Source organism: Eublepharis macularius, chromosome 10, assembly GCF_028583425.1.
Source record: "Eublepharis macularius isolate TG4126 chromosome 10, MPM_Emac_v1.0, whole genome shotgun sequence".
NCBI lineage: Eukaryota > Metazoa > Chordata > Lepidosauria > Squamata > Eublepharidae > Eublepharis > Eublepharis macularius.
This window is the reverse complement of record NC_072799.1, coordinates 1,244,023-1,259,889: the sequence shown is the minus strand read 5'-3', so window position 1 is coordinate 1,259,889 and position 15,867 is coordinate 1,244,023. Positions and strand designations below refer to the sequence as shown.

Sequence of the window (15,867 nt, the reverse complement as noted above, 5' to 3'; positions counted from 1 at the left end):
TGATCGGGCTACAGATGGAACGAACGCAGACAATTTTGCGTCTCCAAAACGTGAAAGAGGAGGAAAATGAGGATCTGTGGGAGGTGGTCTCGGAACTATTGGCGATACCCGCGAGGACGACTAAAGAAGAGGTTAAAAGCGCCATTTTGGAGGTCCGTCGGGCTTCTTCAAAATATGCAACAAAGCGACAGTTGCCTCGTGAGATCATTATTGACTTTTCATTTAAAAAGATTCGGGACACCATCCTATATAACTCATACAATGCGGATTTGGACTTTATGGGTTTGAAAGTCAAGATTTTGAAGGACGTTCCATTTCTAGTCCGGAAAAGGCGTTTTAAGTATAAAAAGTTTGCAGCTCTTCTGAGGGACCATGGAATAAAGTACAAATGGTTATTCCCGGAAGGAATATGGTTTAGATATAAAGATCAGGCCTATAAGATACTATCAGAAGATCAACTAAAGGATTTTGAGGATAAAAACCCGGAATTCTGCTGCACCGAGAACGAAGAAAAGGAGAAGCCGGAGGGGGGGGAGGAGGAGGAGAGCACCGCAACAGCGGTTGCACAGAGAGAATTGTGTCCGGGACCTAGAAGGGGGAGGAAAGTTTAATCAGAATTTGAAATGCTTATTCTCTGTATGATTAACCACTCCATCATTATCCTATGGAGCTATTTTTGTATTATGACAGTATGAAGGGAAAACATTGAAGTGTAGTGTTTAGTGTTTGTAGGTCATCCCCCCCCTCTTCTTTTTCCATCCCCCTTTGTCCCTTCCCTTTCCCCTTTCCTTGTGATAGTCTTGTGTAGTGCTGTGTAGTGTTTTGTAGTTTGAAAAATAAAAAATTTATAAAACAATAAACCAGCATGGTCGATAAATAACACAATCAATAATCCATAGTATAAAAGTCCAACTGGTGAAAAGTCATATATTAAGAAACATTCCTTTGATTTTGTCAACAAGTGTTGTTTTCATAAAAGCGACCATCAATCATGTTGAGAATTGGAACTGAACATTTCTTCAGACGGTCAGCCACCAACCGGTGAAAAGTCATATATTCAGGGCTTTTTTTCAGCTGGAACGCGATGGAACGGAGTTCTGGAACCTCTTGAAAGTGGTCACATGGCTGGTGGCCCCGCCCCCTGAGCTCCAGACAGAGGGGAGTTTCGATTCGGAGGGCAATCTCAACTCCCCTCTGTCTGGAGATCAGGGGGCGGGGCCACCAGCCATGTGACCATTTTCGCCAAGGGCGAATTAAACTTTTAACCCCCCCCTTGTTCCAGCTGACCCAAAGTGACATCATCGGCCCTGGGAGCATGTGTGCACTTTGTGCGTGCACATGTGGTACCAGGGGCACCACCTCCCACCAAGAGTTGCGTCCTGTGCTGGCAACCCACTAAGTTCCACCACCTCTTTTCCCAGAAAAAAAAAGCCATGCATATATTAATAAATATTCCTTCGATTTTGTCAACAAGCTTGAAGTTATTTATGAGATTGCACACTATTAGCACTTTGCACTTTGATAAAGATTCATTAAAATATTTATAGTGGTAGTTTGGTATTGTAGTATTTTGCCGGAGTATTCTATGGGTCTAGTTGTCAAAGATGGGCAAATCTTAATCTCTCCCCATTTACGCAGTATGGGCATGGTTGTACAAGGAAAGGCCTTAAAGGGGGAAAGAAATTAAGTGATGTATAAAATTTGGAAATTAAGGGCGGGGGGGGTGCATGAAGTAATGGATAATGGAGAGTTCCTTGCAGGAAAATAGCAAAGAGTCCAGTAGCACCTTTAAGACTAACCAACTTTATTGTAGCATAAGCTTTGAAAACCACATCTGACGATGCATCTGACGAAGAGAGCTGTGGCTCTCGAAAGCTGATGCTGCAGTAAAGTTGGTCAGTCTTAAAGGTGCTCCTGGACTCTTTGCTATTTTGCAGCTGCAGACCAACACGGCCGACTCCTCTGGATCCCTGCAGGAAACAGGAAGCTTCCTCGGGCTAAGAACGCCTCCTCCTTCCAAGCAAGACCCACGAGTGTGGGGAGAGGAAAGACAAGTCCTCGCTGCTTCCTTTCCCCTCCCTCCTTGGTCCAGTAGCAGCAGCTTTCCTGAGGACTCAACAGGAACACTTGCCTCTGTCAGGCCAACGTTCCTCTTCTTAATGACATTCTGTAAACAATGGCTCAGCGTTCGAGTCAGCAGCAAATTGGTAGATTTCCGGATCATGTCATCAACCTCCGTAGAGCTAAAGAGCGAGATGTAAAATGAGAGGTTATCATTAACGTACAAAAGAAAGCACTGCTTTGAAATCAGACCATCAAAGCTGTCGAAGGGTCCCATTTCAGGACAACACTGGCATTGTTAAGACGGGGGAAAACCGCCGCAGCTCCGCATGCAGAAGGATCACTGCCCAGCATTCCCAGGGTCAGAAGAAGCAGGCGTCGTCAGGAAAGACGCTTCTCTGTGGGGCACCCTGGAAAGCTCCTGCTGCTCAGAAAAGACAGCGCTGGGTGGGTTAGGTCCACAGTCTGACCTGCTAGAAAGTGGCTTCGTCCGTGAGACGGACACAGAGTGAGCCACGGAGCCTGCCAATGCAGACAAATCACTTGGAGAGGCCCAGCCACGCCTTCAGTCCTTCACCTCCCTCTTTCACACACAGGCAGCCAAAGGCGGTTGCCCTCGCGGGTGCAACGCTTCTTTGAGGAATGGGGCTGGGCAGACTGCCCACAAGGAGGAAGGCGAAGGACACCTTTTTGCCAGGGGAAGGAGAGCAGGGCTGAGCTTCCATTCCCTCCACCGTCTGTGCAAGGTCAGTAGCCAAAGGGCTCTTTGCCCTTGGCTTAGAGCCTGAGGGACGGAGGATACTACACCAGTGGTTGTAGGACCTGCCCATGATTTCGACCATTCCTGTTAGTTTCAATCTGTTTGTTTAAACTGCGTTTGCCAGCAGCTTTGGATTCCACCGGGGAGGAAAGTGGGGCAGATATACACAAACCAACGAAAGCCCTTCGGAAGCAGCAGCAGTGGCATCGGCTGCCTGGGGATGCGGTGGGTTCCCCCTCCCCGGCAGTCCCAGAAAGCTCCCCAGGGGCTGATCAATCTAAACCCTCCTTCCCAGCACCACTTCCTCGCCCAAGGCACCGAGATCCCTAATCTGGACCTGGCTAGCGGGCCCAGCATGGGGAACAGGCAGCAATTCTGAGAACACTGTTGGCAGAGTTATGAAGTATGAACAGCAGAATTCAGAACCACTGGCACGCGTGCTTTAGCTTCTAAAATAGATTTATTACGTAGAGGGTGTCGTGCCTTGCTAAAAACCCGACAGGTACCAATGCTGAAAGCCTCTGAGCCAAGGCAGAAGAGCTGGGATGCTTGTACTGAATGACCATGTAGATGCAATGGGAGGGTCAGAAACTCGGAAGAACAGGAAAAAATCAGCTCTTCCTGGGTATAAACTCTAACAGACAAGGCAGGAAGAGAGACGATGCGAGTGGTGTTGCTCTGTATACTGGAAAGGGCAGAACGTCAAATAAGCCAGAAAACATCAGGGGAAGAAACTCCCCCACCATGGAATTGCAAAGACAGCAGGCACTAAGCGGGGTGGGGTGGGGGGAGTGCCATCGCCCCTCCCAATCAAAACTATGAGGCCCACCTCCGGATGGAGAGGGAAACGAAGCAGGGGACCACCACGGAGAGTGCTGCAGTACCGGGTGATTCCACCGACCCTCACATTGCCTGGGCAAACGTGGGCCGAAGTTCTGCTGCAGAGGTGAGAGTTCCAGGCACCATCAATGACCGCGCACTGATGTAGTCAGCCACGGAACTGGCCAGAGAGGTAGCGACTCTGGGCCTGCTAGTGAGTGGGGCTTGAGACCTGGTATGAGATACAGATGGGGACAGCGACCACAAGCACACACACAGCATTCATGTCAATGGAAAGTTGCCCCCAAAGTCCAAAACAAGCACGTTCTATTACAGATACATTCTAGCTGTATCGAAGAAGTGAGTGAGTTGTGACTCGCAAATGCTCATTCCCTATCACAAATTTTGTTAGTCTTATGGGTGCTAATGGGCTCTTGCTCTGTTCTGTTACAAAAGAGGCAGCAAATCAGAAGGTTAGAAGGGAGAATTAAGAGAGCCTGATCCCTCTAGAATGCTTGGAAACGATTTGATTCTGCACTACTTCGGGACCAGGCAGAACGCACGCCTCAAGCCAGGAAGGGTACCACCAAATCTTGGTTAATGACCTAACAGTGCAGCGGGGTGAAGAAAGTGGACAGAGAACCTTTCCTCTCTCCCCCATAACCCTGGAATTTTGATTGGCAACAGGGTCAGGACAGACCCCTGTCAGTGAGTACGCTGAAGAAGCAGCTCCGTTTTACACACACCAAAGAAGAGGAAGGAATCAATCTTTACTCCAGAAAGTAGCTATGAGCACGTGGTCCTGAGATCACCATGGGGGCTAAATACTGAAACCAAGGTACAGCATGATTTCTTAATGCTTGCAACTCTGAGAATTATATAGCCTTTCTCTTATTACTTTCTGTAGGGATATGTAATTGTCAGGCATTAGAGGATCTGCATTTATCACCTTTTCCTTTTACCCTTGCTCAGTCTGTTGTGTTTGCGGAAGTGGTGTGTGCTTTTAAATATTTTTATAAAACTTCTTTTCATTTTTAATGCAGTCAGTCTGCATTAAGCTGTTGAATCCACACATACTAGGAACAGAAAGAGATGGGGCACTGATTCACTGTACTCCCCCAGAGTGCTTAGCTAAGTGAATCAGAAAAGAGCAAGAGTCCAGTAGCACTTTCGGGGACCACAGTTCTCTTTGTCAGATGCATCTAACGGGGAGAGCTGTGGTTATCGAAGGCTTATACTGCATTGGAATTGAATGGTCTAGCTGTTTTACTGCTACAAACTAACACGGCAAACTCCTTTGAAACCTCACACCAAAAGGAGATGTTTACATTGACTAGCAAAGGAATGTTTTGGTTGCACCCTCCCTCTCCCCCCGCCCTAATTGCATCTTCGCTCTCCTCCCCTCCTCCCCCCTCCTCTTCTATATTTGACCAGTTTCTGTACCATGCATCTGACGAAGAGAACTGTGATTCTCGAAAGCTTATGCTACAATAAAATTGGTTAGTCTTAAAGGTGCTACTAGACTCTTTTTGATTTCAGTAGCACTTATAAGACTAACAAAATTTGTGGTAGGGTAGCAACTTGACAGCACGTAACACACACACACACGAGCTTGACTCACGAAACCTCACCCCCTGCCACGTATTTTGTGAGTCTTCCAGGTGCCGCTGGACTCTTGCTCTTTGCTGCTGCTGCAGACGGACTGACACGGCCGCCCGTCTGGATCTAGCTGAGCATGTTGCAAGTGTGAAAAGACAGTGTTAAGACTTTAAGCCTGAGCTTAAACCCTCAGGTGGAACAAACCCCTAAAAACTTGTTTGATGACAGCAGAGAGAGAGAGAGAGAACTAGGGGGTACAGGAAGGGGAGCCTGGCTGGGCTAGAGACCTGGGGTGGCTGAGCAGCTTTCCCACTCTCCACCAGCCAGAAACAGATGCTTACGAGCCCTGTTTCCCCACAGTCACATTCGCACATACGACAAGGTCAGCTCTTGGGAGCCCTGAGATGAGAAGTTCCAGAGGCAGAGACATAGCAGAAGGAAGTTCAGTATCTTAAAGCTCCACACCTTGCAAGTCGGCATGGAGCTGGCAGAGAGAGACCAGCCAACCCGCCCCCCCCCCCCGGCACTCCCTCCTTTCCGCCTTTTGCACAAAGCCAGAGGGGCGGGCCCCCTTTGATCTCTCCTCGGCCTCCTCTCATCAGGCAGGGATGACAGGCACCTTTAGCTGAGAGGGCCCGTGACAGGCAGCTGATGGGCAGAGAATTCCAAACTGGAGTAGTTCAGAAGTAGGAATGCCTTGAGGGTTCCGGGTAATTCAGTCCATGTGACCTTTTGCTCCGCAGCTTGTTTTGCCCAACAAAGGGTGAGATTACAAAGCCGAAGATGACAGGGCAAACAGCAGGCGGCATTTCTGCTCTCCCCACCCGTCCTGCCGTGAGGGGCAGCCAAGCCCCCTGCTCGCCACCTGGCAAGGTGGGGCTACTCCTGGGGCTCCCCCCCCCTTTCTCCGCCTTCATGTCAGGGCTGCCTGCTGCTGGGAGGATACGGGAGCTCCAAGCAAAGAAACAGGGGGGGGGGCACCACTGCCTCCACCCAACTCATTTTAGGATTAGCAGCAGGCACTCCGGCAGAGGCAGTCCCAGGTGCGCCCCCCGTGAGCCTCTGGCCCGGACTGGACCTCCACGTGTCCAGCTGGGACTCCACAAATGTCTGCTTTAGGTCGCCAGAAGCAAAAAGGACAGATGTCTACATTTTCCACTAACAAGGTGAACTGGGAGGAGAGACCGACAATGGAGAAAAGGCTGGAAAGAGAATTCATCTGCCCGTCTAGGCCTCTGTTCCTTGCAACGGGCCACGGCGAGTTCAAGGGCACATATACTTTGCGCATGCACAAGATCAGCATGCCAGCTCTAGCACACACCACAACACAATGAGGAAAGCATTCCTTCAGGGTAGGACGTCTGAACTGCCCAGGCTGTGCAAGAAAAGCATCTGCTCGGCTTTATTTGCCTTTCGGGGGTGGGGGTGGGGTGGGGGGGCTTCTTCCGCCCCGAGAGGGGGCATTTGCTTGGAATCCTAATTGAGAAAAAACACGTTCAGTGCTCTTTGCCCCAAGCACAGGCAGCCACCTGGGAGAGTGACAGGGGATGGCCCTGGATCCTGGACCAGCAGCCGTGACCTTCGCAGCAGCTGTGATTGACAGCCTGACCCCAGTCACTCCAGGGTGCTCTGCGCACGACGAGGAGGAGGAGGACAGAAAGAGAAGTCGCTGCTGGCTTCACAGGCAAACTTCCTAATAAAAACTAATTCAAGTTGTCAAGTTGAAGGGAAAAGTCAAGCAGAGGCTTTCGAGGAGGAATGGCCCTCAGATGAGGGGGCAGTGCCCAGCCCCCTTGCTCCTGCCCAAGCCCAGGCTGCAAGATGCCCCCGGCGGTGCAGATTAGCCCCGAAGTAGCATTCAGAGGAGCGCCCTCTGCTGGGGCCCCCGAAGAAGACTCAGGGAGGAAACGGCCTAGATGGCCCTAGAGCAGGCGGTGCCAAAAGCCAGAGCCAAAATCCCATTTCAGTGGGGAATGCAGGGATGATGGGGACGGAAGAGGAGTGGCCCATCGGAAGCAGTCCTGCAAGACCGAAGCCCCCCGGCCTCTTCCCTGACAGCAGGCGGGGGCAGACCCTGAGTCACCATTCCAAACACGGCGGTGGCCCCTCTCCCTCACCTGAGCCAAGCCTGCGGAAGGATCTGCCCCAGACTGAGCAGCCTCTGTTGTGGCTCCCACCCGGTGGGACGGCCTGCCTGAGGAGGCCAGGAAGGCTCCCACACACCATGCCTTCCGCGGAAGGTGTACAATGGGATGGCTCAGGAGGGCATTTTTATAACAACAGCAGCAGCAGCAGCAACAACAACAACAACATTTGTTTTAGACATTGGCTTCAAGACAACTTAACGCCACAAAGTATGTCATTATTATCCCCACAACAACTATCAGCCTGTGAGGTGGGTGAGGCTGAGAGAACTCTGAGAGAGCTGTGACTGGCCCAAGGTCACCCAGCTGGCTTCAAGCGGAGGAGTGGGGGATCCAACCTGTTCCTCCAGGTTAGAGTCTCGCTGCTCTTAACCAATACACCAAACTGGCTCTCATTATAAAGGAAATGGGGCTGTGGTTGTAATGTCCGTGAACAAATTTAAGCAGTTCTTATATTATATTGCCTTTATTACATTGCGTTTAATCCTGTAATTTGCTGTTAGTCTCCATAAGAAAGGCAAATTATAGTAAGTAAATAAATACATTGTTAATAATATAACTGCTGTAGTACAGTGGTTAAGTGGTTCATCTTTGAATCAGCCCTCTGCTGGTTCGGCTTCCACACCCGCAGGTGGCCTTGGGTCAGCCACTCCTCTCAGCCCAGCCCCCCAGCTGTATTGTGGGGATAATAACAACACTAACTTGTTCACCGCTCGGGGTGAGGCACTAATCTGTCTAGAACAGCGGTATCGACAATGAGCAGAGGTCACATGTTATCATTGATTGGCCTTGCTAAGCTGATACAAGTTTCCACCGGAGACCTAAGTATCAACCAGGTATTATTATTAATATTAGTAGTAGTAGTAGTAGTAGTAGTAGTAGTAGTAGTAGTAGTAGTAGTAGTAGTAGTAGTAGTAGTAGTATACCACTACTGATATTGATAACAATAACAGTGCCACTGGTAGTAATAGTTACAGAAAGTAAGACTGGCGTACTGGTACAGAATTTGTTCGGCTTCCTCCTGCCTGGGGGAGTCTGGCCGGGGGCCTGGGCAGTGCTGCAGCTTCACCATCCCCCCCCCCCCCCGCGCTCACTCACATCTACTTCTGAGATTTTGTCAGGCAGGAGTCTCATGTTTTCAAACTTTCTGCAACCACAGGGGCTACAAACTTGCTTACTGTATAACAAAACTGAAAGCCAAGGCTCTGCCTGCTGCCACAGACCCTACATCACAGCGGTACAGGGCCCCCCGCTGTGCACGCTTCCTGTCTCCTTCCCTGCCCCTGCCGCCCTCTGGGCAAAGTCACCACCAAGACCCTCCCCCCTTGGACACAGCAGGGTCACACACGAGCCGCTCACTGGCTTGGCCCTCTGCTTTCCTGGCACAGGTCCTGGCGCTGCCTTGACCGCCATCCAACGCCACAGCGAAGCATCCAGGCCGGAGGCCCTGGAGGACAAGGTTCCATGCCCCTGACAAGCGGGATGCGCCAGCCCAGGAAAGCCTCTGCAGGCCTTTACAGGGGCAACGGATGCTCTGTTCTCTGTGCTGCAACAGACTAAGGAGGCAGCTCTAGGGAACGGCCTCTTCCACCCGCCTCCTTCAAACATAGCTAAAGAAGGCAGATTTTTTAAAGAAAAAACTTATCACTTGATGGTCTTCCGTGGCAGCAGCTGCATCGGATAATGCACCCTGTCACCATCTGCTGATAGGGAGGGGCGGTGCCCCTATGCCTGGCCTGTCAGTCAAGGGGAGAACAGGAGTTGGCACAAAGGGCTTTGCGACAGGCCCAGGGAAGATCCTATGCTTTTATCAGATATGGGTACAAGAGAAGTCATCAGCGATACCTGGTTACCTTACCTGAGATGAAGGTCTTCAGAGAACTTCAGGCAAGCGTAGATGAATTCTTTGATCTGGTTGTAAACTCCAGGCACAAACTCGGAAAAGGGAAACTTCTTGGGGAACGGCTGCTGCAAAATGCGGAGTCAGGAGGTCAGAGGGCTGCAGTGGCGTCCCAGGCCAGCAGCAAGCTCTTCCGCGGCTGATGCCCCCGGCCCCCTGGACCTGCCCTCGCATGAGGGTGCTTCCTGCTATTCTGGCCCCTGTGGGACAGTGTCCCTCCCCACCCCCCCACCCCCCACCCCCGCATCAAGCTGCCTCTTCCAAGACACGCTGCTGCAACCAAGGGTCCCCTGGCTCACCCCTCCCAGCCACTTTGCTTGCAATTAAACTGAGACGATTCAGACGGTGGGCCTCCTGCACACCTGGGAGTTCACAAGAGGCAGGAGTGGAGGCATCACTCTTTCCCCGAGGAGAGCGGAATCTGGTGCAGAATTAGCATGGCTTAAAAAAGCAAAAGGAGGCCCGTTTCTCGGGGCCAAGCCTGCCAGCATGCCTCCTGTACCCACCCGTGGACCCCATCGCTAGTCCCACTTACTTTCTTCAGGTTGCCCAAGTTTCCCTCTGGTCTACCCAAGCTGGGGGATTTAGCAGCCACAACCAAAGCATCTGCCACTGGGCCAGCACCGAGTAGCTCAGAAGTCAGCCACTCAATGGACGGAATCTCATGGGTCACAGAGGTGACCCTCCTCCCAAGGCAGAATACCCTGAGCAGGCGCCTGCCTTGCAACTCCTCGTAATGCTCCAAGGAGAGTTTAAGGCTGTTCATAAGGCCCCCTCCCCTCCTCTCCTCCACCCCCCCCCACTCCCCTTACCTTCTCTAGTTCTGCATCGTGGAATGGAAACTGGCCCACCATTTTCTGATACAGCTCATCAGAGACCACAGGAATGGGACTGTAATTATCTAAATCAAGTATATTTCTGCGAAAAACAACAAAACAGAGTGCGCTGGTACGTGGTATGGCTAACGATGCTCGTATCTCTTGTGAAAAAAACCAGGGAGCACCAGTTCTCGCAGACTGCCTGCTTGTAACCGGACAGCCCCTCCCTTGAGAGGAAGCTTCATTCACCCGTATGTATAGGCAACAAGAAAGCGCACAAGCACAGACCCTGGGGAAATCTCGAGGGAGCCACCCCAGGCGATCAGCAGGTGGCTTCCCTCTGACTGCTGTTCTTTGAGTGGTCCTTTTGGCATCCACATGGGTGGAGTTTGTGACTGTGCAGAACAAGAATCTGGAAACTTCTGGAGCTGGTTTTTGGTGCAAAGACCTCCCCCCCCCCCTCACAAAGGTAGCCTCAGACTCGGCGTGCCCAGCGGGAGAGCAATTGCGCTGTCCCACTGACTTCCTGCCACAGCAAGTTTGAGAAGGCATCTGTCTGTTGCAGGGAAGCTGGGCGGATGCTGTGAATGCACAGATGAGCACTGGAACCCACAGTTACAGGGACGCAGTCTCTTTTTACCTCTTGATGGTCTCTTTGCAGCACACTGAAGGGCACAGGTTTGTAAACTGGCCTACCTGGAGGCAGTTTACTGCTCTGCTGAAGGGAGACAGAGCAGTACTGCCCGTTCAAATGAAGCACCTGCCCTGGCCGGCACAGGATGGGGGACAGGACCTGAAGAGGCTCAGTGGCTGGGTCATGGGTAGCCATGTCTGTCCTTTGTTTGACCTGATCCACAGCGCACAGGCCTTGGCCTGGGGCTTGGGAGGTTTCAGCTAGGCAGAAGGTGCTGCTGTACTGGGTAGCACGTGGGCAGGTAAAAGCCTGAGACAAGACATTCTGCATGCTGCAACTCCAGAGCCTCCCTACAGACCTACCTGCATGCATTATTTTTAAAAGGCAGATGCTTGGCTTTTAACTTCTTTTGCTATTATTTGCTATTAACTTGTATTTGCTATTGCTATTTTGCTACTAGAGTTTGCCTGACCTATAAAGTTCTGCAATATTTACTCGTTTGTTTGTATTTAATTTATATTCCGCCCTCCCCACGTCAGCAGGCTCAGGGCAGATCACAACCAATACTCTTCAGTCCCTTTAGACCTCCCTTGTGCGCACAGAACTGTGCAGATCTACCATGTTTATCACAAAAATTTTTGGGTTGGGGGCATCTCTGGAAAATAAGCACAGAGCCCGAGTGTCCCAGCCTCTGGATTAAGACAGCACATCAAGGGCACAGTGTTGGATGGAGGAGGGAGCTGCTCTACCCCCTTCTGAAGGTGAGAGACCTCAGGGGAAAGCAGAAGATGCAGCCACAGCTTTGGCTGAATGAGCTCTGGGTTTCAGTGGAAGAGACACATTGGCCAATTCATAGCACAGTCTGATGGTAGTCTCTGAAACTACACGGGTTTTTCTTTGTCAGAGCCAGAGCAGCATACAAACGGACTAGTATGTTGTCTGTAGGCAGCCATTCTGTTTAGACAGGACGAGGGGGTTCCCCTCAAGTCCAGGGAATAAAGAGTTATTACAGGACCTGGAGTCAGAGGTGGGAGGAGGCTGGGAGCAGCCGGTCCTCGTTCTGATGGCATCCAGAGACGACTACAGGTAGGAAGGCAGCGTCTGGTCTTAGGACAAACTTGTCCTTGTGAAATGAAACGTAAGGAGGAACAGACCTCAGAGCACAGAGCAGGTGTCAGTCACGAATGCGGCTGGGAATGTTAACAGATGGAGATCACAGGTTGCCAAGCAGCCCAAAGGGTTTGCCCGTCAGTTGGGAAAGGACAGGCTGCAGGTCCGAGGGAACAGTCAGAGACTGCAATCGAGGACAAACGAGGCCCTGCAAGAACGTTTTTATTATAGGCTGGGGAAACAGGGACTGCCCTTGCAGAAGCGCTCGAGACACTGAGATGATAGCCGGGTGGATGTAAGAGATGAAGGCGCCAATCCTAGGGACTGAAGGTGCAGCAGATACCCTCGAACGGAAGCCAAGGTGGGCAGATGGACCCCCTCTGTGCTGGAAACGAAAGGACTTAAGTGCTTCCCCTTCCACTCATATAATCTCCCGGCAGACGTTTTTCTAGCATTGAACAGGACTTCAGAGTCACCTGGACAGCTGAATTCTCCAGGCCGCCAGATGTGGACTGCCAGATGAAGAGCTGCACCATGGTGCTGAGACAGCCTAGGAAGACTGGCGTCACAACTCCTAGACAGCCAAAGCATCTTTGTGAGCCACAGTTAAGAAGCCCACAAATACGTTGCCAGGACGTAGTCCGTGCAATCAAACCCAAACAAATCTCAAGAAAGACCTCTCCCATGCTAGGAGGACCCTTCCCCAGTCAGGAGCAGAGGTGCGGACACCTGGGAGACCCCTGTGACGGAAGGCAGGGCGCAGGTAAATGTTACTGATGGCCCACTCGCGCTCAGATCATCGAGGGCCTCCGCCTGGGCGCTGTCTTCCCCGGTTCGGTGCAGAGCAAAAGGTCTGATGCTGTGGCGGATGCTTCTCCCCCACAGGCGGCAGGCAAGGCTGTTCAAGGTGCAGGGTGCTGTCCCACCCCGGTCATGCATGCAGTCCCTGGTGGCCGAGCTCCTGGCGGGCACTCCTCTGCCTTGCCGTCCGGAGAGAAAGGAATGACGCAACTCGTGCACTGAAAGAAGCTCCAGACGACGGGTCTTTTGGGTTGCTGGTGTGGAGCTTCCATCCCTGGTCAACGCGTATGTCACAGTGGGTGCCTCAGCCCCAGAGGAAGGCATCTGCCGCCCGAGCCAAGCTCTGAATAGGAAGAGCAAACGGCAGTCCTGGAACAGGCGGTCCAAACAGGCCCACCGGCGAAGTAAGCAGAGCGCTCCAGGAGGCAGCAGGAGCGCATCCCTCTCCAAGAGCCTGCCCGGACTTGCTGCTCTAAGGATCACGTCTGAAGCCCCTGAGGCCGCTGAGGCCGTGAAGAAGCCCGCAAAAGCTCTGGGTGGAGACCGCCGGCTCGTTTAGGCACTGGATCACTGTGGAAGCATTTTCCATTCCTCGTATCTGATGAAGGGAGCTTTGACTCTCGACGACTCCTACCCTAGGGATCTAGTTGGTCTTTAAGGTGCTGCTGGGCCTGAATCTTGCCCTTCTACTACAGACCAACACGTCTACCCACCTGAAACTAACTTGTGGAAGCCGAGTCCATCAATGAGATCCTACAGTCTAGAGGGAGATATGCCCTGCCCATTCAAGAGTATGGTAGCTCCGATTCACCAGAACGATCTTGAAGGTTCAGGGTGTGGCTTTCCTATACTGAGTCAGAGCCCTAGGAAAGCTAGAACAGGCGATGTAGTTCTGCTGTGATGGAGAGGACAAGATGCAGTGAGGACCCGGTTATTAATGTAGGGTGAAGACGGTGGCCTGTTGATGCCCAAGATGTGCTGCCACCCCTGCCGCCCACGGGGTGAGCACCCTTGAGAGGGCAAAGGGGACGGAAGCCGGCACTTGGCACTGGCACAGGGACTTGGGGAAACCAAATGGCTGGGCGGTCCTTTCCTCCTCTCGAGGCAGGAGGTGTTCTTGCCTCCCCAGATCCTGACACAGGCAAGAAGACCAACTTCGCTGCCTGCAAAGCAGGTGCGCATCTAGCCCAGGAGCAGCCAGGGAGCTTCGGGGCTGTTGAGGGAGGGGGGCCCCCGTTTCACCCTGAGAGCAGCATTGCGACAGCCCTGGCCCTGGGCTTGAAGACCCAGAGGCTCAGCTCCTGGGTAACGAAATGCACAACAAGGCAGCGGGAAGCCCTTCGATAACCTGAGTCATGGCAGAAGTTCGGGAATGGCGTGTTAAAGAGGAAAACAGGCAAGCAATCTGCTGGGTATAAAGGGCCCCCCCTAAGCCCCCCATGCGAAACCCGGGCCCCCCACGTCACCGCTCCATGTCTATTCATTCTTGCCGTTACTTCTGAGAAGCCCATCCAGCCCACCACGATGCCATTCGTGTGAGTTCGTGGCTCCACGCTGTGGCTGTGGCAATCTGAGAGCGCAGAGGCCCCCGGAGCTGCTAGGTGCCACTTCAAAGAGAGGCCCTTCCGTGGCTGGTGGCCACTGCACCTCAGGCCACGCTTAAGACACTCGGAGAGATAAGGTGAGGCAACGCGTGAAATCCAGTTCTGCACCCAAGCCCTTGGGAGAAGCTCAGCCTCTTAGAAGAAAGCAAAAACCACCTCACCTGAAGACTCCCGCCCACTTCTTCAGCAGGGCCTCGCCGTACTGGTCCCGGATTTCCAGCAGCAAGTCGAAGAGCTGGTTGACAGGAAAGCCGTAGGCCTGGCCAAAGACACACAGAAGAGAAGCTGCCCAGGAGCCTTCAAGCCACCCCGCCCAACACGCAGGGCCACCCTGACGCAGTCAGCAAAGAGCGGCAGCCAGCCTCACGGCACGTTTGTGTCACGTGAGCACAAGGCGTTCTTTGCTGCACGAAGCCACCGGTGGGCATTTGTGGCTTGAGGAAGGGCCCTGCGGGGGCTCCACCCCCGGGGAGGAGATCCTGCAGAGAAAACCATCCCAGCCTGGGAAGGATGGAGGCTGGTCTGTCGTGTCAGGGGAAACACCCACCCGCCACTCTTCTGCCCTGCCTTTCCTCCCAGCAGTTCAGGGCTGCATGCTTGACTCTCCAGCCCCCACTTGGTTCTCACAAGCACCCTGTGAGGCAGGGCTGGGCGGAGGGAGTCTGAGAGTCGCCCAAGAGCACCCCGCAAGCTCCAGGGCCGAGAGGGGAGCAGCGCCCCACTCAACACTCTCTCCTCCACGAGGCATCTTATGGGCTCCAGGAGGAGACTGAAAGCGCTGGTCTGATGTGGGGTCCCTCAAGAAGTGGGCCTTTCAAGGAAGGAAGGAAGGAAGGAAGGAAGGAAGGAAGGAAGGAAGGAAGGAAGGAAGGAAGGAAGGAAGGAAGGAAGGAAGGAAGGAAGGAAGGAAGGAAGGAAGGGCGCCTGGCACTGGTGCTGCCCACCGCGACACATTGTGAGGGGCAGGGGGCAATGGAGAGGAGGAGGAGAGAGGGAGGCCCGGGGGGTGTGCCGTGGCCCAAAGGCAGCTGGGACGGCTGGCCCAGCCAGGGGGCCCCTGCGGAGAGCAAGCGCACACCTGCAGCGTGTCAGCAAAAAGCACAAGGAGGTTCTTCAGGTCCAGGACCAGGTCCGGGTCGGAGCAGTAAGACTGAAAGAGAAGGGAAAGCTGCTCAGCGTCTCGTGGCGCTTCCTCCCCTGCCTTGCCCTGAATGGAGGCAGAAGGGGCAGAATTGGCACTCCATGTCTTTTTCGTTCTGAACGCTCAGGCCATGTGGGGCGCTTAGCGTAGCCCCACATCAGACTCAGAGAAGGAAGGCGTGGCATGCCCCAGATCCACGACGAAATTCTCATCACCACACCACCCGGAGAAAAATGTTGCCAGGCACCAGCAGGTGATGAATTGCCGCCATTGTTTCAATTAGCCATGAGCCAGCATGCCACACTCAAGTGCGTGCATCAATGCTCTGTGACTGCCCACAGCCATTAAAAGCTCCCAGCTATATACCCAAGAGCAGGGTATATAGCCACGAGGCTGAAGGGGTGAAGGCAGCCAAGAGACATTCGTCACGGACCAGAGATCCAGAGGAGTTAGCTGTGTTGGTCTGTAGTTGCAAA

General features: G+C 52.8%; 1 protein-coding gene across 2 annotated transcripts in view; it reads right to left on the bottom strand.

Moving 5' to 3' along the window:
- EXOC6B (exocyst complex component 6B) overlaps positions 1-15,867 on the bottom strand; it is a 245,827-nt gene that overhangs the window by 93,484 nt on the left and 136,476 nt on the right. For both annotated transcript variants that reach the window (XM_054989943.1, XM_054989942.1), the window contains 5 exons: positions 15,329-15,400; positions 14,412-14,509; positions 10,096-10,201; positions 9,242-9,351; positions 2,132-2,243 (listed from right to left, as the gene is read on the bottom strand). In XM_054989943.1, the coding sequence (XP_054845918.1) occupies positions 2,132-2,243; positions 9,242-9,351; positions 10,096-10,201; positions 14,412-14,509; positions 15,329-15,400 (498 nt within the window). The remainder of the gene's footprint in view (positions 1-2,131; positions 2,244-9,241; positions 9,352-10,095; positions 10,202-14,411; positions 14,510-15,328; positions 15,401-15,867) is intronic.